The 21,384-nt window shown below is 40.8% G+C and overlaps 1 protein-coding gene across 5 annotated transcripts; it reads left to right on the top strand.

Annotated features, from left to right (window-relative positions):
- The first annotated feature begins 39 nt into the window (after positions 1-39).
- On the top strand, positions 40-16,849 carry CENPK (centromere protein K). 5 transcript variants are annotated; one of them, XM_083576280.1, is made up of 11 exons: positions 72-223; positions 775-842; positions 2,973-3,104; positions 3,830-3,886; positions 5,220-5,292; positions 8,870-8,916; positions 11,866-11,948; positions 12,044-12,142; positions 12,318-12,447; positions 14,996-15,049; positions 15,841-16,849. In XM_083576280.1, exons 3-11 carry the CDS (start codon positions 2,988-2,990, stop codon positions 16,006-16,008), a joined length of 828 nt encoding a protein of 275 aa, XP_083432406.1. In that variant the 5' UTR covers positions 72-223; positions 775-842; positions 2,973-2,987; the 3' UTR covers positions 16,009-16,849. The 5 variants fall into 5 exon arrangements, with proteins under 5 accessions (XP_083432403.1, XP_083432406.1, XP_083432402.1 ...); XM_083576277.1 differs by lacking the exon at positions 775-842 and having other exon boundaries at positions 40-148; positions 2,979-3,104; XM_083576276.1 differs by lacking the exon at positions 775-842 and having other exon boundaries at positions 75-148.
- The last annotated feature ends 4,535 nt before the right edge of the window (positions 16,850-21,384 follow it).

Here is a 21,384-nt window from a genome sequence, read left to right as displayed (position 1 = left end):
GCGCTGGAGAGCGCGCCGCTCACGACCCTCGCCGACAGCCAATGAGAGCGCAGCCCGCGCAGGTTCGGAATGCAGAGCGACCCGACTCGGAGCGAGCTGAGGGGAGCAAGAAGGTCGGCGGCAACGGCGGCACCGGGAAATCGCCATGGTAATGTCGGGAGTGGGCGGCCATTGGCTGCTGGGTCTGGGCGAGTCTCCGTCAGGGAGCGCATCCTTTTCTTCCGTGGAGGCGTCCGGGGTCGTGAGGCTGGAGCTTGTTTTCTCCTCCTCCACTATAATAATAATACTAATAATTTATTATTTGTACCCCGCCCATCTGGCTGGGTTTCCCCAGCCACTCTGGGCGGCTTCCACAAAGACCAAAAATACACTAATATGTCATACATTAAAAACTTCCCTGAACAGGGCTGCCTTAAGATGTCTTCTGAATGTCAGGTAGTTGTTTATCGCTTTGACATCTGATGGGAGGGCGTTCCACAGGGTGGGCGCCACTACCGAGAAGGCCCTCTGCCTGGTTCCCTGTAGCTTTGCTTCTCACAATGAGGGAACCGCCAGAAGGCCCTCAGCGCTGGACCTCAGTGTCCGGGCAGAATGATGGGGGTGGAGACACTCCTTCAGGTATACTGGGCCTAGTGACAGATGTGGCTGAATGCCCGTCTCTGGGCAGCAGCGCCTAGAGGAGGGCGATTGCCCTCAGGTCCCACGGATGGGCTTCCCAGGGGTGCCTGGCGGGCCCCTGGGGGAAACCAAATGCTGGACTGGTTTGGTCCAAAGGGACGCTTCTGTGTTCTTCATCTGAAGGTTCTGGTTAGCAACTGGTTTTACTGGGGAAGGCGTTTCAGGTGAGGGTTGTTGTTGTTGTTGTTGGCATCCATTGTCTAGAGAGAGACAATGGAGTGCGCTTCCGGGGGTGAAGTCAAGCCACTGGAGAATCACAGCGCCTGCTGTGGCTGCGGAAACCGGTAACTCGTAACTGTCCCCCCCTCCCCGTGTTATTTTTGCTGTGTTAACGGTACCAGAGTGACCTCTCGGGGTGCAAGCCTGGGCACTGTGTATGGAGGTCCTGAGCTGCCCAGATGACAAGACCCCTCTCTGGGCTTCACAGATGTGGTCCAAAGGAAAGCAGAGCAATACATTTGACACCAGTTTGGCTGCAAGAGTTGCTGGAAAGAGATGTACAACCTGTCATCCAACCATTTTGGGGGCTCCATTCCGGATTTGTGTAGAGTTTACTCCTTAGCCTTTTCTTCTCCTGAAGACGTCTCACAAGGCAGGGGGTACGAACCTTGCCTTGGGATTTAATTTCACAGCCTTTCTCACAAATGAGTATGGCTTGTACCATTGATGAATTAGTGCTTTATTTATTCAAGTCCATATGTTGCCACAGATCTGTTCCTAAGGGCAACATCAAATGATGTTGCCCTTAGGAACAGATCTGTAGGAACAACATCAAATGGTCTCTAGATTTTCAAAATTGCAAGTCTGTCTCATTATTTATATTAAGGTGTTTTACACACTGTGTTTCAAAATAATCTTTACTGCTGTCAAGGATGTTGTTGAAGATTTTCATTTTGGTACCTTGTATGAATGCTGGACTCCCTGGAAAAGACCCTGATGTTGGGAAAGATTGAGGGCACAATGAGATGGGGATGACAGAGGACGAGATGGTTGGATAGTGTTCTCAAAGTTTCTAACATGAGTTTGACTAAACTGCGGGAGGCAGTGGAAAACAGGAGTGCCTGGCATGCTCTGGTCCATGGGGTCACGAAGAGTCAGACACAACTAAACAACAACAACATGAATGCTGTACCTCTCATAAGTCTTTTTTGGCTTCAGTAAACTAGTTTTGCTGATCAAAGCTGTTACATAATTAAAAGAAGACAGTCTCAATGTTGTTATTTTAGCATTGTCCTTGGAAATCAACAAATTCCTGCCTGAAACGTTTCTAGTCATTAGTATCATATAGAATCCAGCTTAAAAATACTAGGTGCTTGCTCCGTCTTGAAAAGTCTCAATTCCACTCTAGAAACCAGGTTATGTTACTGACTTTTTACTTCTTACTTTTGTGAAATCAGACACTTCATAGATGGAGGTTTTATTTACAGATTCAACATTACTCTATGTGCGCGTGTGTGTACACAGAAACAAGAAAGGTTCTTGTGACACCTTGAAGACTAACCATTTTATTAGGGCATGACATTCTGCAGACTAGAGTCCACTTCATCAGATGCATAAATGTTTTCAGGATACCCACTGCAACTGATAGTACCTTGCATTTGAGTTCAGTGGAAATAGAATTTCCTCATGTTAAGTATGCTGAGGAACCTGTTATGCTTATGTTCTGTCCTCAAATTCTCTGTATTTAGAGTTGCTTTTTACTATCTTATTTTTATTTAAACTATATACTGAAGTTTCTAAACTGTATAGGCCAAGCCTGCCCATGTGGCTGTATCAGAGAACTATGTAATTCTGATCAGCTATGCTTTCACAAGCTGCCAAATTTAGACAAAACAAAGGCACCAGCTGTTGCAAGCTTGTTCTTAAAGGATAAGTATGAAAAATTTAAAGATGATTTTTGGTTATTGGGGAATAATAGATCCCATCACTTGGTCTTACTTTTTACAAGCATTGCTTTTATCATTGTGTGCAACTTGTACACTGCTGAAGACCTGTGTGCCCTCAAGGAAGGCACATTGACTTTATTTGCTCTGTTTTGGACTTGCAAACTTGTGCTTAAACATAATTTCTACATTCATGATGTAGCTGCTAGCTGGCAGATAGTTATTTGGCTCTGTGGTCCTATACAACCGTCAGACTACTGCTCATAAACTGTTCTCTCTTTTTTTGGTGCTTCACCTGTGTGTGTGTGTGTGTGTGTGTGTGTGTGTGTGTGTGTGATGCTGTTTTAAACCATTTCTATACCACCTGTTTATCAGTGATTAAAGCGAGTATGGAAACAATGTTATTCATAGGCTGAGAAAAATACGATGAGTCTAGATGAGCAGCAAGTTCCCCCAATGGTCAGCAGCACATTACTGAGTTCAGAAGGTGCCAAAGAACAACTCATTCAAGATTGTGAAGAATTGTGGAAACAAATGGAAGAGGTAATGAGCAATATTCTGTTGATGAATACTGTTACAGCAGTGATGTATGTTGATGTGATGAATGAAGTTGCAGGAACAAATAACTAGCAATAATGTTTTTTTTTATTCCTCTATTTGCAATGCTTGTACATGCGCCTAAGCACACTGCAGACACCATCTCTAGAAAAAGTAAAATGCAGATAAAAGTAGAAAGAATTTTTAAATGGCTTTTGTGGATGCTAGTCCTCCCTTCTCTTTCATGTGTGATAAATGAAATGGAAAATTAAATAAATTAGATATAAGACCAAGCAAACCTTCAGTCTACCACATCTAACCAGCACAGTTCCATTAATGAAAACTTGTCAAAAATTTATGAAAGACAAAAGGTGCAATGAGGAATGCAAGGACAATAGAGGAAGAGACGTTATTGAAGACCATAAAGTCAGGGGCACCCTAAAATTGCTGAAAATTGCTTGGTGTCATCAGTTGTACTTCTAAGATATACAATCCAAAGTCAGTTATTCTTTAGGCCTCATTTATTTCAAAGGGAGAGAATTCTGTTAGTTCATAAATTCTGAAGTTGAAATCAAAGAGAACACAGTATAACTGGCTGGATGGTGTGTCTTCAGTATCTTGAGTTCTAATGCTTTTAAATGTTCGGAATTGTTGGTTGGTCTAAGGAAGGGAAAAACAAGCACAATGTAAAACTTGTATAATTTTATTTCTCTCCTTTCTTTATAACCAAGTGTCAGAACAGATTAACACTTCAAGAAATAGAAACACTTTCAGATTCAAATCCCAAGGTAAGGATAAAGTTTCAGAACTGTCAGTGAAAAAGCTTTCTATGCATGGGGGACCAGATTTAAAACATTTCCAAGCCAGTTTTTTATGCATGTACACGTTTATTTAGATATCTAGCCCACTTTATCTCAAAGATGCAACAGTGGCTTGAAGAAAACATGCTTTGGATTAATTTTAAAAAATTTAAAAATGTTTCAACAACCAGCTTAGCCATAACTACCAATGAAAAAAATATTCCGAAAAGATGCTGCTGTTTTTAATTTGAGTAAATAACCAAAGAAGAACTGGCACAAACTAGGGATTTACCAGTCCGGATAGCTTTCCTGCAGTCGCCTGCTATATGCTTTGTGCTATTGTACAAAGACAATAGCATGCCCCTCTGCCCATATTATGCCATTGGTATTAACATACAGTCATATCTCGGGTTACGAATGCTGCCGGTTGAGCATTTTTGGGTTGCTGACTGCGCCGAACCTGGAAGTACCGGAACAGGTTACTTCTGGGTTTTGGCGCATGCACAGAAGCGCAAAATGACATCACACGCATGCGCAGAAGGTATGCTTTTAAACATCAGGGCACAATATAAATCCATCATGACTAACAGCCATAAACATAGTTGAAACAGCAATGCAATAGTTGTGTCAGCTAGTGACTGCTAATGTTTTGAACAGTACCTGTTGTGACACAGGCCTTTGCTCATACCACAACAGCTAAACATGTGCTAGAACTGTGTTTGGCCTTGTCTCCTCACTCCACCCTGGTTCTCACATGGCTGGTGATGGAAGGAAGTCTTGAACATGAGCTAAATGGAAACTTGGAGAGGGCTGCTGGAAACATAAGTGCACGATGCATTGTGATATATGTGGAATTGCATCATAGAATCTATGACTTTGAAACCTTTCCACTAACAATAAGTAGTGGAACTTATTCCAAAACAAATAAATAAATAAATAAAGCTTACAAAACCTTTCTCCTTTGCTAGATGCATAGGCTGCTCCTTTGGTCCTTGCAATCCTGCACTTTCCTCCATGGAGAACCTCAGCCTGAAAAAGCACCACACAGTGCCACTGGCAGTGGCTGCCCCAGGTCAAGGAACAAAGGCAGCTCCTGGCACTGGGGAAGGTTCTGTGCCAGACATTATTCTCTGGTGCTTTTCTGTATCAGAATGTGGTGTTCTGCTCATGATGAATATTCTGTTAGAGAATGGGGTTGGGAAAGTGGTTGTATACCATTATTTGGCTAAATGTTCCAGTTTGTACTTCTAAGTGGTCTGCTCTTTATTCAAGTGTAATAAAACATTTTTAAAGTACCTTCAACATTTGCTATGTATTACAGCTTTCCTTGTTAATGAAAAGGGTGAAGGCTCTTTCAGCGGAGCTTTACCAATGGCAGAAGAGAAAACCAGACGGTAAGGCTTTTAATCCAAATATTTTTCAGAATTTTAAAGCCAAGGGGTATGAAACCTTGAATGTTCAAAGTGTCCTGGTTTCTATGGAATGTATAATCTTACCACTTCTGTTATCTGTTGTGTACCATTCTCCGTATTTTTAGGCCTTCTCTGTGTTTCTTGATCAACTTCATGCTGTCACTCTTTTATTTTTTCTTACTCTGTTGAAATCTATTCTTCCAAATGGCATATCTTGACACTCCTGTAGTACAGCAGCAAATGACAACAATCTTTCAGAAATGATACACATGTTGTAGATGGAAAACATACAAATTTAGAGGTTTTTTAGGTTAGTAAATATTTGGAGCACCAGTCTTGTATTTGCAATATCTCAGATATCACATGCTTTTATATAATTGGGTATGGACTATCACTTACAATAACTGGTTGAAGATTAGTCTTATTGCACACAGTGGACTTTGCAGTGCACTCTGCCTCCTATTTCTAATTATGGTCTATCCAAAAGAAACCAAGCATTTGTTGCAGCACCTACAATGCCAATCATTATTGATGAAAGTTAATATCAGGAATATTATTTTAATCCTGTGTAAATTGTAAGGAAGAATAATTCTGCATGAATAATGCATCCTGTAGATCATTTGGCCAATTCCTTAAAAAGAGAGCATGAGAGTCACAGTACTAGGAACCATGCTTCATGATTCAAAACATGATTCAAAACTTTGCGGCAACCAACATTGCAATATAATGGCTAAATTAGCAGGATTGATATTATTACAGGTGAATCTTAACAGCAACTTTAAGAACATGTGAAAACATTACCCAGGCTACAATCCCATATACAGTGGTACCTCGGGTTACGAACTTAATTCGTTCCAGAGGTCCGTTCTTAACCTGAGGCGTGCTTTCACTAATGGAGCCTCCTGCTGCCGCCTCGCTGCTGGCACGCGATTTCCATTCTCATCCTGGGGCAAAGTTCTCAACCCGAGGTACTACTTCCAGGTTAGCGGAGTTTGTAACCCGAAGTGTTTGTAACCCGAAGCATTTGTAACCCAAGGTTACAAATACTCTTAGCTTAATAGGACTTGCATCTGAATAGGCATGTTTAGGATTGTTTACATGTAATTCTAGAATGGAAAGTCCCATTAAAGCTTGTGGAGCTTAGTCCCAGGTAAGTGGGTATAGCATAACAGTCTAAACAAATTAGGCTAAGCAAAGGTAAGACGTAGTTAAACAGCAAATGTGAGATAAAGTGTAGTTATTTATCCAGTAATGACTTATACTTGTTTCAAAGTCTTGCAAAATTGTTACTGGGCTGCAAAGTATTACAACGCAGCTCAAAATGTGCTTAATTCTTATGACGGACTATCTCTACATGGTTTAAATTGTGCTGATTTTGTGTTAGTGACTTCAGTATTGCTAGTGAGCACCTTATAAACCAAGGGTGGGGACTCTGGCCTCCCAGGGGGTCTAAACTGACCCACAAGGAAATTTCCCCCAAACCACATCCACCCATCAACTGGCATAATTCATGATATCAACTGATGGGTGGGAAGTTAGAGTTAAATCCTGTGTTGGTTATGTGTACCTGTTCCCATCAGGGAAGATGTGCAGGCAGCCAAACAGCAGGATTCTATGGAAAACCCTTCCTGATTCAGGAAATGGTTTGCATTGAAACCCATGCTAAAATGAAGAAAACTTCATTTTAGCAGCACTTGCACCTGATGTCATTGTGATGTCAGGTGGGTGGTCCTACTCACCTGTCAAACTGAGCTTGCAAGGCCATTCCTCACAAGAATCTGGACTGTGGAGCCAAAAACATTCCCCATCCGTTATAAACAAAAGGTCCAATATAAGGAAACTTCACAATGAACATGGAAGTAGCACCATCAAATGGGTTGTTACAATATAGAATTTATTAGGCCTCAATCTACGGCTTGACTATTTTAGTGCCCTTATGCACAGACAGTTGTGTGAACAATTGCTGGCAATGTCTGCATTTGTTTCAGGCTGTCCAAGTAGACCTCAACTTAGAACAGGGCACCCCAGACCTGTGGCTTCTGACTGTGATATTTTATGTTGTTCCCTACCAGTTACCCAATAGGATCATCATAGGATCACAGCCTGTGGGCCCTGTGTCTCTAGATTTTAAGGATGCTGGTGTTTGCCAGAAGATTCAGCACTGGTTGGTGGACTGTGTCCTTGTGTATTATCTTTATGTCCTTCTAACATGGTGCTCACAGTGATATACACAGGCTTCTCAGGTGTTTTCCCATCTAGTTCCTGAAACTTCTATAGCTTCAAAAATTATTTTACATCAGGTGCCTTTTAGGAGGTATTTGACCTAAAGGCAACATAGATATTCCCCAGCAATATTTAGTGGATTTTACTGACATTTCTAGGTTGTGCCAATGCTAACTTCTTCATATATTAAAATCTTCTGCTGAAAGCCTTAAATCTCTTGAGGACATCTCTGAAGGGCTGTGTCCATCTGTTTATCCATTCAGCCTTGAATGTAAGCATTTTTCCATCATTGTTTTTCGCTAAGCCTATTTCTGGCTTTGAAGTTTCCACAAAAAGGTTACATTTGCTTTAGGGCTGTAACTTCCAATATAATACCATTATATGCTAAGCCTGTAAAACATAACTTTTGTAAATTTTCTGTGCACTGATTTTTCCACTTTCAACATTTCATTAATCTTTTCCGTCAAGCATCTTTCTTTCAGTACAAATGATAGACTAAAGAGATATCTCAATCAGTAGAGCATGAAATCTTAGGGTCCTGAGTTCAAACCTCAAATTGGGCAAAAAGATTCCTGCTTTGTAGCGGGTTGGACTAGATGACCCTTCCAACTCTATTTCATAGTATTTATTTCATAAAATCGTAAACAGTACAGCTTTCTGAGAGCAAGCCTACCAGGCAGAAGGCGTAGTGGTGGACGAACTTCTGGGATAGCACTGGTGGGCAAAAGGTGCTGTTGGTGGGGATTGTAAATCCTTCTCCCCTTTGAGGTTTTTAAGTGTGTTTTTTTGTTTTTTAAAAAGGGATTTCCCTTCTCACTGGGAGAAATGGGAAAGTGTGTCCACTTTCCCTCCAAATGTTGCTAGAATGCCATTTTTGCTCTTTGTTTTGCCCTATTTGCTGTGTAGCGCTTACCTTTTCGCTGTTGCTGTAGGGATGTCTTCACAACCAGCCCTCTGCCTGCAAGAATAGATCTCTCTCTCTCGATCTCTCTCTCTCTCTCTCTCTCTCTCTCCCCCCCCCCCCCACCTACAGAGAGGGAGCTCTGCACAGTTCAGTAGCCCCTAGGGCACCCTTCCAGCGACCATAGGATTGTAGCCTTCAGTAGGTCAGTGTAGGCTGCTGGTTGGTCTTAAAGTGGTTTGGATTCACTATTAAGTTTTTTATGAGATGCTGCTTGCTGTTTATAGAATTCATTCTATGTGGACTTCTTCTCACTCTGTAATATGTTATGCGTAGTAATCAAAGCATTGTGTCTAATGCTGATTGTTTCACTCAGAGAAATGAGATTTGCGAATATGTGTTGTTTTTAAAAGTATGGCAACTTGTGTTTTTCAGTACTTCCTGTGAATCCAGACGTCCTGACAGCATTAGGAAGACACCAGGTATGTCTATTAAATTATGGTGAGCTGATTGTAACATCTTGCAAGTATGAGTCAGACAATTAGATATACAGGTAACTCACATCTTAACGTTCATTTTACTTACGGGATTGCAGCTTTGTGTGGGTGGGGGTTAGATAAATAAATAAATAAATAAATGGAGAGCAGGGGAAACCCACTCTCCATATATTTATTTCCCCCTCCCCCACCTGTGCAAAGCTGTGGTTGAAGGCTTACCTGGCAGTGCAAGGGCTCTGGCAGCATCCCACTTAAAGGGCTTTGGGAAGGCGGCAGGAGCTTTGCACCACCTCCCTAAAGCCAGGTACACAGCCCTCCACCTTGCAGGAGGGAGGTGGTTCCGGGGTTCCTGGCTTTATGTGTTTTTGTGGATACGTTTGGAACCAAACCCTCGTGTAAGATGTAAGTTACCTGTACACTCAGCTAGCTTTCCCTAAGATTTATATACCACCCTTCATCTTCAGATCTCAGGGCGGTTCACAACATAAAAATACAGGATAAAAAATTCTGAATAAACATTAGGAAAAACTTTTTGACAATAAGAGTTGTTTGACAGTGGAATGGGCTGCCTCTGAAGGTAGTGGACTCTTCTTCATTGAAGGTTTTTAAACAGGTTGGATGGCCATCTGTCAAGGATTTTTTAGCTGTGATTCCTGCATTGGATGGGGTTGGAATTGATGACCCTTGGGGGTCACTTCCAACTCTACAATTTTATGATTCTGTATGTCCCAAATTCACCTAATGTTAGGTCTGTATAGCTTGTGACCAATCATCCTGGCCATTAGCTGTGACAACTGTCCTGTCATTTAGGTAAGCAGCATAAATTGGAAGTTCTACCAAGGTACCAGTAGCTACAACATGCCGATTGTGAATTACATTTCACTCAGTTATGTTTAGGCCTGCCTAAAACATCTTAACTAAGTTATACATTTGACATCAGTCCATAATACTCCTCTAAGTTTTATAGCAATAGCATCTGCAAATATTACTCTTTAATTCTTCCAGATCTGGGGCTAACAAGGAAACCTAGAATGTGTTAGTGATAGGATTTCAATATAAGGGTTGAAGAACTGCTATGCAACATTAGCTGGGAAGATTATTGTGGCTCCTCTGCTAAAATAAGCAATTATACTGTACCTAATAATTGAATTCACATTCAAATTATAAAGTTTTTGGTTTAAAAACAACTTCTTTGACTTCCTTTCTCTGGATTTGGTTACTTCTCAGCAATTTTATTCCACCTCTCATTAGAAAGGTCGTGGAAGCAGACATGCTAATACATACTTTGTTTCAACAAAATGACTGGCTAACATCTTTGCATTGAGAAAATGTTGCACCTCTTATATCATGTTTGATTTGACATTCTGCTTTCTGGACAATTGGCTAAAATAAATCTCAAGTTCTCATTCTTGTGTATGTGTGTAGAATTGACTCCACGATAAGAGAAGCATTAACATTTTTATTATCAAGATACATTTGAAATCTGTAAAATTGTACAAAAGGCATATAGATCATAATGTTTTTAATTGATTTTTATGAAAACAACTGACACTGCTCTGCTTAACCCTACGTAACCCTACGTCCACTGAGGGACAAATAGTGTTAGGTGCTAATCAGTCTGCATGGCCCTATGGATCAATATTGCTTGGTATGTGGTTTCGTAAATTATAAATCACACTACCTGATCCAGCACATTCATTTTTACTGAAAATTTAACAAGAATGTTGCATCTGAAAAAGAGAATTTAAATAGTCCTGGAAAATCTGTTAAAAATAGATTAGAGCTTTCATTCTCTGCAGTTGTATACATTTTATTTTCTCAAGTCCCAACACTTAGAATTGAAATGTGCAATCTAAACTATAAGCACTCTTGTGCATCACAGAGAAGATTGGTCTAGGATAGTGATTTCCAAAGTTTCTACTTTTCCTACCAAGTTTGTCTCCTAATGTGTCATGAAACTACTGCATCTACAGAGCATTTTAAGACATATGAGGCACTGGTCAATTTAGTGAGCTTCAACATTGGCTCATATTTACTGGTATTAGGGCATCTTTTACATTTGAGGAGATAACTCAATAGTGATGAATAAGCTACTGTTGTGTTTGTGACTTATCAGGTCACTGATATGTATTAGGTTCTGTGTCTTACATGTTAAACGATGAACAGTTATGACTTACACCAACCTTCCTCAACCTAGTATGGCCATGCTGGATGGGGTTGATGGGAATCGTGGTCTTAAACATCTGGAGGGAGCACGTTGGAGAAGGTTGATGTATGCATATACAGATTTGCCCTGCAAAGCCTTCAAGAGAAGTAGTAGTTAGTATCCTACTGACTCATCCTATCTTGGCAAAGATTACCACTAGCACAACAGGCCTTCTTCCCCCATCCTGTGCCCTCCCCAGATCTGCTCTGGAGGGTTGGGGGAGCCCACAGAACAGATTTAGGGGGCATGCAGGGATAGGGTAAGCAGGAAGCCCTCTTGTGCTAGCAATAATCCTTGCACTGAATACAACCCATGGTGCTAATGATGCAGAACGACAACTAAAGAAATCCCTTCTACCCAGTCCTCCTGGAGTTCTAAAAGATTATTCTGTGAGCACGCCGTTTTTCAGAGAATCTTGTCTGCCATTTCTGATCTTTTCACCAAGGAGCTGCTCAGAAGATTCCAAGAAACCACAAAGTTCCCTGGAATAAGAGTTTGAAAATCACTTACAAAGCTATGTATTTATTTTACCTGTTTGCTGATTCGTTTTCCTATTCATGTGAAAAAGATGGATGAGTACCTACTTTTCTGTGTTCGTATTTAAGCATACAGATAGTATAGTACTGAAATGTAAGGCATACAAATGCACAGAGCACCGCAGTGCACATATTTTTAAAGTACAGTAACGAAGAACTACATTTCTATAAAGAGCACACTTATCTTTTCAGTTGCAGGAAGTAGACCAGGATCTTGAAATGGTGCTATCAACAATTCAAGCAAAGAACGAAAAACTGAAGCAAGACTTAGTAAGGTATGTGCTGGATTCAGTATTATCCTGGAACTGATTTGGCAGTTCTACAAAAATAATATGTATTTATCTACTGTTTCCCCCACTTCTGTTTAAAGGGAACAGCAATGGTTGGAGGAACAGCAGCAGCTAATGGACCGCCTCAATCAAACAGAGGAAGAAAATCGCAATCAAGTTGTAGAGTTTTCTGAAGAAAGGTATTCATAATGTTTTGCAGTTTTAGGAGCGGGAAACTATAGAAATTAGAATCATTCGACTAAGCGAATTGCATAATTAAAGTCTTTGGTGTGGATAATAATTTTTGTTTGCAAGTTTATCGCTTTTTTTTAAAAAAAGACTATTGCAATTAACCTTTTTTTTTAAACACTTTAGAGCCTTTCAAGAAATCAAAACCAAAATGCTGAGAATAAAAACGTATAAGGATAAGATCTTGACTGCTCTGGGCGAGTTCCTTGAAGAACATTTTCCTCTCCCTGATGATGGAACTACAAGAAAGAAAAGAGTATGGTCATTTTCACATTAATATTAAGCTAAGAAGTCTCTGATGTGGGTGGCGCTGTGGTCTAAACCACTGGGCCTCTTGGGCTTGCCGATCAGAAGGTTGGCGGTTCGAATCCCTGCAATGGAGTGAGCGCCCGTTGCTCTGTCCCAGTTCCTGCCAACCTAGCAGTTCAAAAGCACACCTGTGCAAGTAGATAAATAGGTACTGCTGTGGCAGGAAGGTAAACAGTGTTAGTGTGCACTCTGGTTTCTGTCACAGTGTTCCGTTGCTCCAGAAGCAGTTTAGTCATGCTGGCCACATGACCTGGAAAGCTGTCTGTGGACAAATGCCAGCTCCCTCGGCCTGAAAGCGAGATGAGCGCCGCAACCCCATAGTCGCCTTTGACTGGACTTAACTGTCCAGGGGACCTTTACCTTTTTACACTGTCATAATCAAAAGCAATCATGAAAGTTCAAATGCTGTGCTTTTAATTCTGCTTTAATGCCCCAGCAGTCCCATTCTGATATTGAGAGCATTGCTGTCTGAAGCCCTCTGTCACTAGATGCACTCACACAATTTTTGAGCTCACCTTCAATCTCTGAGCCTGATTCTCCTAGCCTAAATTTTCCCAAATTGCCCACTTTCTACTCTTTCGGTATCCCTGGTTTTAGCCATTTCTCCATTCTTAACTTCCTTCTTTTCAGTTCCCTATGCTTCTCCCCTTTGTGGTGTCAGTTTCCCTCTCCCCTTTAAGTCTTGGAGGCCATAGAAACTGGTGCTTCTCTACATCCTTGCTAGAATCTGTGTCACCCAGCAGCTTATAGGTTGTGGTATCTTCAGTCCCATTCCGAAATATAATTGAGGTCAGAATGCTTGCTATACCCCCCCTGGTGGCCATAGCTGGCAAAGCTTTTGAAGTCATCCTCTCTATTTTCACTTTAAAGATTGTACAACTGGGCCTGTGCAATTTTGGTTTCTATAGTGTTTTAAGAAAGGTGGATATTATATAAAATAAATACTGAGCATTCATCTCATACCCACTTAGATATTTTCCTGAAAGAAATGGTATCTTTTTGTAGTAAGCTGAACCTTGTGTGTGGGGAAAGATGCATATTTATATTTTCTTTCGAAAATGTATTTAAGCTACCTAGTTAACTCAACAGTTGAATGCAAATATAATTTAAAAGCAGCAAAGATTAGGCCAATTAAAGGGAGAAACGGGAACCTGACAACACAGAGAATCTTTGTCTTCCTCCCATACATTTACAAATGATCATCAATACCCATTTGTAAATGACAGGTGAAATTGCCAAGATTGGAGGATGCCAAGTACCTGTAAACTGCCCAGAGAACTTCTGTTGTTGGGCGGTACGTACTGAATGTAAATAAGCAAGTACTTCAAAACGAAAGGGCTAAAAAATAAGTGATGCATACAAGAATCACAATTTTGTGGATGTGATCCTTGTGTTTTGTAATGCTGTTGTGTCACATTTGCAGATCATGCAGAACCATGGTTTAGCATTATATGTGCAAAAAAGAACTGGCCTATGTGAGACTCAAGGTTGTACCCACATAGTGTTGAGGAGGACTTTGGCAGTTTCTGCTTTTGTATTCACTGAATCTCTGCTTGTTGTTGTATTCAAACCAAGGATCATGGCTTATTACAGTCTCTGGTTAATTTAACACGTCAGCTAGGGTAATCATGGTTTCAATATGGTTCGTTGTGAAACTGAGCCAGTTTGTTACAGACCACAGTTCCCAGTTTGCAGACACCAAGAAGCCATGATTAATTGAAACCGAAGGTAAACACTGCTGAAGACCTTCTGATCACACAGGAAAGGGAAGTAAATAGCCCATGGCTTGGTCAGATTTGTTTCAGCTCATGCACATCACACTAAACCATTCTTTACTGCAGGATAGAAAGCTTTTTCTTGCAGGTATCCTTCTGAGGGTTGCATGCCAGTGGGTGTAACCAGAGGTAAAATGGGCAGGGCCAGAGCCAAGAGTGGATGGAGCAACAGGTGTGACTCTCTTATTTATATAGTCGGCTATATTCCAGTCATGCAAAGGTCTGAGTTTCCAGCACACCCATCTCTTCATCCAGGCAAATAAGTTCAAAGGTGCACTCCAGCCAGGAAGAAACACTGCGGAAGGTGTGGAGAGGGACTGTCACCTGGGAAGGAGGTTGTAACCTGGGGAGAGGTTTGGAGCCTGAGGTTCCCAGCCCTGGTTTAGTGTGATGTACTGTGCTATTGTAAATTGTTGCAAGTCTGTGCATGTAAACAGACTTTGGTATTTTTGTGACCTGGTGAATGAGGAACTGTGAATGTAGATCAGATGTCCATTTACATGCGCCATTTGAGTGAGGATGCATCCTTATTTCATCACTTATCACATTCAAAGGCGCAATCTCACTGACATTCTTGCTCAACTACTTTTGCACAAATTCATTTTTTCAAGTCCAAAAGAAGAGAAATGCATTCAAAACAACTTATCTTTAAAACTTCCCTCCCTTTGTTAAAATGCATGCCTTAAATATGACATAGATCTTTTGTTTTGTTTCCTGTAGCATTCATCTAAAGAGCCAGATGTACAACTAATATCATTACATGAAATTTTAGAGGTAAGAACACTTGTTGTGTTTGCTGCAGGTAAAGACTGGGATGGATAAATAGCTAAATAATTACTCCAGGGATTGGTGAATAGTTTGGTCATGCTGTTTTGGGGCCCAGATGCGACCCATAGGGCCTCCTCATCTTGCCTGAAACTTCCCCTCCCCCCTACTTAACTCCCACCCGTGCTACAGTTGGGGCTGATAGGAGTCCAACAACATCTGGAGGGCCACAGGCTAGCCAAACATGCCCTGTTGTCTTCTGGGTCCAATTCCCAATGGTTATTATGACCTTTGGAAATATAAACGGATTGAGCTCAACGTACATGGAAAGCTGCCTTCCATCTTATTCTTCCATCTTGCTCTCTACTTGAGCACAGACACCTAAATGCAAAACCAGCCTTAGACAAGGGTATTTTCCTGGTCCCTAGTGAAGAGCAGCTTTTTGTGCGGAATCCCCTTGGGCTAGATGATAACAATGGGCCGGGCACAGGCATGTCTAGTTATGCACAGTAGCAACAGAAAGGAAGCTGTCTGCAACCCTTGAGTGCATTTGCAGTAACTCAGGAAGGAAAGGTTGCACTAAACTGGGATTCTGTTCATCGCAGAGGGTCAGACTACATGGCGTTTGGGATCCCTTCCAATTCTATAGTTCTGTTCTCTGAAAGTGAAGGCTTTGTTCAAACTTATCTCTGCTTGTGCAGGTAGCACTAAACCATCGTTTAGCATTGCATGCACATGCAGCCACTATGTCTGGCCGATCAAAGCTAACATTGTTTTCTAAATGTCATTCTCATTTTCAGAGCCTTATCCACAAATTTAGTAACACACCACATGATCCCTATGTATCAATCACCACTTCATTCTGGGCTCCTTATATTGAACTTCTTCTGCGAAATGGCATTGCATTAAGACATCCAGAAGATCCAAACAGAATACGTCTAGAAAATTTCACTAATAGCAATATATAGTAAGATGGAATTCATCGCCTGATCAGTAAAATAAAGTTAATTAGAAGGGGTGTAGCTGCTTGCTTCAGCTTGAGAAGATAGCACTTCTGGTGCTACAGATCTTTCATGCAGGTTCTCATAATGTTTCTGTAATGTTTCTGTAATGTTGGAACTATAGCGCTCTATTTCAATGTGAGATTTTAATTTGTTCTTTGTTACTTTTACTACTATTAGCAAATAATATTTTATCCTGAAAACTATCCAGACCTTTAAAATAAGAAACAAACCTAAGATTATAGGTGTATTTTAGACTGATGGTTCATTTGCCTGTAGCTCTCCAACTAACTTGTTTTCTATCAGCTCTTGGACTCCAGCATCACCTTAAGAGAATGCTGAAATAGAAAAAACAGTATTTATTCCTGGGATGGTATGCTGAGAAAAAGAAAACAGAATTTTGTATTTCCAAGTCACCAGGGATACGTGCAATTCTGTGAAAGAAAGGCAAGGGAAACCTTTTGGAGATATGCAGTCAGAATTTGTAAGATAATCTGTTTCAGAGTTACTTTTGCCACCTTGCTGTCTGCTCCCCTTCTCCACCCCCAGTTCCAAGACCTTTGCAAGAGTGAACCCTTAGTATTGTTTCCATGGAAGTGGTCTATAATAAAATTGTTGTGCCAGATTTGCCTTTTAAATAAATTAAGTAGGAAATATTCAAAGATTGCAATTAATTTCAGCTCCAGCTACTTTAGTAGTAGTAGTAGATATTTATTTATACCCCACCGTTTTCCTTGACATAAACTCAAGTCACCTTACAGATAAAAATAAGAACAGCTGAAAACATAGAAAAGAAGCAATTGTTTTTTTAAAAAAATTAAACATTGATAGGGACACACACACACTTAAAAAATAATAATATTAAAAACAAGTTTCTGAGCACTTTTCAAAGGAAGCCTCACGCATTATTACAGTAATCCAAAGGGGATGTAACTAAGGAGTGCATCACTGGCCAAATCACTTTCAGGGTCTCCAGAGGCTGACATCTTCCATTCCCTTTTCATTTGATATAAGTGCCCAATACAGTCATACCTCGGGTTGAATATGCTTCATGTTGAGCGCGTTTTAGTTGCGCTCTACAGCAACCTGGAAGTAACGGAGCGCATTACTTCTGGGTTTCGCCGCTCGCGCATGTGCTCAAAATGATGTCATGTGCAGAAGCAGTGCGCGCGCGCAGACGTGCCATCACTAGTTACGTTTGCTTCTGGATGCAAACGGGGCTCCAGAACGGATCCCGTTCGTATCGAGAGGTACCACTGTTCTATGCGTGTTTCAGATATGTGGTTCAGAATTGTCTCACAATTTGAGTTCTGGACATAAAATATGGGAAGTCGTATTCAACACACTTTCAAAAATTTGTCTGAATTGAAACTGTTTATAGCTTGCCTTTCTACTTGGAAGTACCAGCATTCCTTGACTAAAAGGATTTTTTCAGTGGAACCAATGACAGCACCTGCTTTCCCCCACCCCACCCCGTCCAAAGCTGTCCAATATGGTAACCAGGTACTCTTGTAAAGTGCCGGTCTCTTTTATACTGGTACTGCTTGGTACCTCCTACACTGGTACAAAAAAAAACAACAACTTGAGCAGGACAGCTGAACTGTGCAAGGCCTTCGGTAAAGAACCAGCCTTGGTGTATTTGCTCCAGAGAGCTAGCAAATAACCACACCATTGTTTCAGTTGAATTATTTATTTATGAAAAGAGTAAATGTTTAAAGGTAATAAATGCCAACATGAATTTACTTAGAAACAACAAAAACAACTTTGCAGCTTGAAATGCCATTACAGGAACATACAGAATAGAGAGGGTTAATAGTACATTACACAGGTTGACCCACCCACACGTTGCTGGCACAAATACTTAATACAGCAGAGATAGAGGGGAGAGGACAAATGTAGAGAGTTGCCTAGGATGGAATTATGAGGTGGTAAATTCTTAAAGACCCAACTTTTGCGGTGGAGAAAGTGAAAGAAGTAGAAAAGTGGTTGAAGGAAGTTATACGTAAAGTAGTAGTTTTTCCTGCCTTGTGGGTATCAGAGGTGAGTCAGAGTTGGAAAATCTAGGAGATAGCAAGAAGGCAGAAGTGGATGGGATGTTTTTTAATGTATTCCCCCCCTTTGTTTTATTGTATCTGTGTTGGTATTTTTTGGTTGGTTGTAAATCGCTTTGGGTTGCCTTGGGCAAGATAAAGCAACTAACAAATTTGATAATAAATAAACAAATAAATAAATATAAATAATAAAAATGTTGAGTCACTATAGTTGCCTGCTGTGCATTGGAAGCAAATTGAAGGAGAAAAATAACTGAGTTTCTTGACTTATATGAAAAGATATACCATCTCAAATGGTGTAGGAGTCTGCAGTGGGGATGGTTCTGATGTCTTTGGGGATTTGACAGAACTCAGTGGCCCCATGCACCAATGGAGATGGCCTGTGTTTACCTGTGGGACCAAAATCATCAACCAAAAACCTGGAGAGCCAGACAAATGCCTGCTTTCAGAAACTACTAGTTTGTTATTTTAACATGGGTTCCTTTGAACTCATTTAATCTGGTAAGACAACAGATTCCACCCTGCCCCCCCAAACTTGCAGGTATTTTCCCTAAGGAAAGTAACAAACAGGTGCAAGAGAATGTGGGGGCAAGAATAGGATCTAGCTAAAACTTATGTGGAGGAAAGAAAGCCAGCTCCTGCAGTCTGTCACAGGGACAGAGCATCTGAAATAGTGTCAAGCAGATGCCTTTAGGAAGCATCGCCAAAAGCTGGACAAGTTGGAGGTGCTGTGTGCACCCAGTAATAGGAAAAATGTAGGCAACCTTACCCTGAATCTGAAATGGCCTTTTCACAGAGGTCCAGAATTGTACATTATGAAATACTGTACATAGGTAGTTTCCTGGGACAGCCTGACTCATGCAAGTGGGAGTACAGAAATACCCATTTTAGCTATAGCATAAGATCAGACAAGAGCAGTTTTGCTTTCAAAGAAGTTTGAGCTTGGTAATTTAAGCCACCATGGTTAGCACAATGGAGTTTACCAGGCAATGTTCCTTTGGCATAATTTACTTCAGTATGTCTTTTGTCAAAGCAGTGCTTCATGCGTCGCACATACATAGTGAAAGTCGTGCAGTAGCCATTAAAAATATGACACTCCAGCACAGCTGGTGTGTAAGGAATAGCTCCTTTCCACAGTACAAAGTCCTTTTTCTTTCTTAGCAGACTATGCTGTAAACACCTGGCTACACTTTGAGGAAGCTCAAGTCGTCGGGCGAGGGTGGGCGGGGAATTCTTACCAGACTGGTTATTTGAACAAGATGTTTTAGTCCCTTCTCTGAAACTTATTAAACTCTCAGCCTCTGTCCACTTTAGAGCAAACCACTTTGGATAGCAAACATACATCTGGGATTTTTGTTTTTGCCTTTCCCGTGAAGTTTGCTGGGTGGCTTTGACCAGATCAATAAACTACTACCTATATAACTCTATTTGGTGGGGTGGGGGCAGTGCTGATTCCCAGTAGAAAAAAAATCTGTTTTTAAGCCACTGTGTCTTCTTTTTCCTTTTCCTTTTTTAATTCTCTCTATAATCTCGGGCAACTTTAACATTCTGTCTTAGTTAAAATTGCTTCCAGGTTAAACAATGGACATTCCAAAGCACCTCAGTGGCGCAGAACTACCCATAATTATAATCAGCCGTAGTTACAAGAAGTTCTTTGTTCTGTAAAAGTTTAAAATTCTGTATTTTACAAAATTTATTATGTCGAATGAAATTGAATCCTGCCTTCTCTTTTTGGCAACCAGCACTGTTTGCAGGTGCTTCCAAATGAGCTTTAGGGTTACAGTAAGCCAAGAAAAATGTAATTTTGGTGGTATTTCTATTGTAATTTAGAACTCATTTAAATGAGTTGCTGGAAGCTGTTCCTTGCAGACATACTTTGAATGCAAATTAATCTAGATAACTATTTCAGGGTCCTTGATAAATACGAGTGGCAACTTGAGACCTTTACTATTTATAATAAATCATTTCCTCTTCAATCAGTTTCTCATGTTTCCCCAGTGTTATAATATGCTTTTATTTTGCTAAGGGAGCCTAGGGGGATTCTGGCTGGTTGGCAAGGAGTTAAGCCGTTAGCCATTTGGTGAAATGATCGTCCAGCAGCAGCATTGCCAAAATTCTAAATAAGCCACAAAAAATTCAAGTTTGGAAAAACAACCCCATTATATATATAAAAAAGAATTGATACTTCCTGGGGCACATTTTTTTTACCCATGTCTTCTACTTTATTCACTGCCAGCTGATTTTTTGTGGCTTTTGCAAAAATTTGTGCCTCTAAATTACTATATCATCAGTTGTACCCAAACTGAAGGTATTATTAACATATATACACATGTATCTATGTAATGTGATGCTCCGGCCTGTGGAAGCAAAACCTGTCAGTTGAGTTTCTCCATTAAAAAAAGCAAAAGACCAGCTCCTAGCTCTTTGACAGCAGTGTGCCAATTACCTAGCCCCCAACACAAAAGTGGATAAAATCTTTAATTAAAAAAAAGGTGGAGCATGACTTTGTTTGGGTAGCTTCTGTTTCAAACATTCGAAGCTGCCTGATAGTTAGATTGTGGTAGTGGCCCAAAGGGCCATAATGAATGTGATTATGTGAACCCCTATAAATCCTTGAATATGCCTCTAATAGAGAAGTTGTGGTAACCTGTTGCTTTAAGAAACTGGTGATTTTGCAAGATGCTGTCCTCCACTGGGACAGAAGGACAGCTAATACGTAAATCACAAAGATACAGTTTATAAGCTAGAACATAAGTTGATACATGGTGCAAATGGCTACAGGTAACACAGGTTCCCAACATGCATACTCACACAATGTAACAGATCAAAAGTTTGAGGCGCCCTGAAAGGTGGGGTTTTTAACCCATAGCCCCACAGGCAAGAGTTGAGTGCATGGGTGGCAACTAAAACCATTAGACTATATAAGCACCTCTCTCTCTCTTGATGCCCATCATCAGACCTTTGTTATTTTAATTGTGAACAGCTTGCCTTGCCCCTACCAAAAGGCCTGATCTCATCTCTATCACTTTAAGTACCGTAGGATACTGCCAGCAGGTCCCCATTCTCAGCTTGAAATATTTTGCGACTGAGCTGGGCTGGTTCCTGCTTGCCACAATTTTTTAACTTGATCAAAGGCCTTTATATATGGTAGGGATCTGGCAGACTCAGGAACCAATTTGAAACATTAGTTTATAAAGGAATAACGGAATAGCCATGCACGCTATAATCTCCATCAACATTTCTCATGGAACGAGTTCTCATGCAATTGTCTCTTCTGGGAAAAACAAGGTTA

The sequence above is a fragment of the Podarcis filfolensis genome, assembly GCF_964270895.1.
Source record: "Podarcis filfolensis genome assembly, chromosome: 11".
NCBI classification, from domain to species: domain Eukaryota; kingdom Metazoa; phylum Chordata; class Lepidosauria; order Squamata; family Lacertidae; genus Podarcis; species Podarcis filfolensis.
This window is presented reverse-complemented; position numbering and strand designations above follow the sequence as displayed.

Bases quoted from the DNA above. Each gene is read 5' to 3' on its own strand.
- CENPK (XM_083576276.1), top strand. The intron at 3,887-5,219 runs GTAAGGATAAAG...TATGTATTACAG, and splicing joins TTTCAGATTCAAATCCCAAG to CTTTCCTTGTTAATGAAAAG. The intron at 11,949-12,043 runs GTATGTGCTGGA...TTCTGTTTAAAG, and splicing joins CTGAAGCAAGACTTAGTAAG to GGAACAGCAATGGTTGGAGG.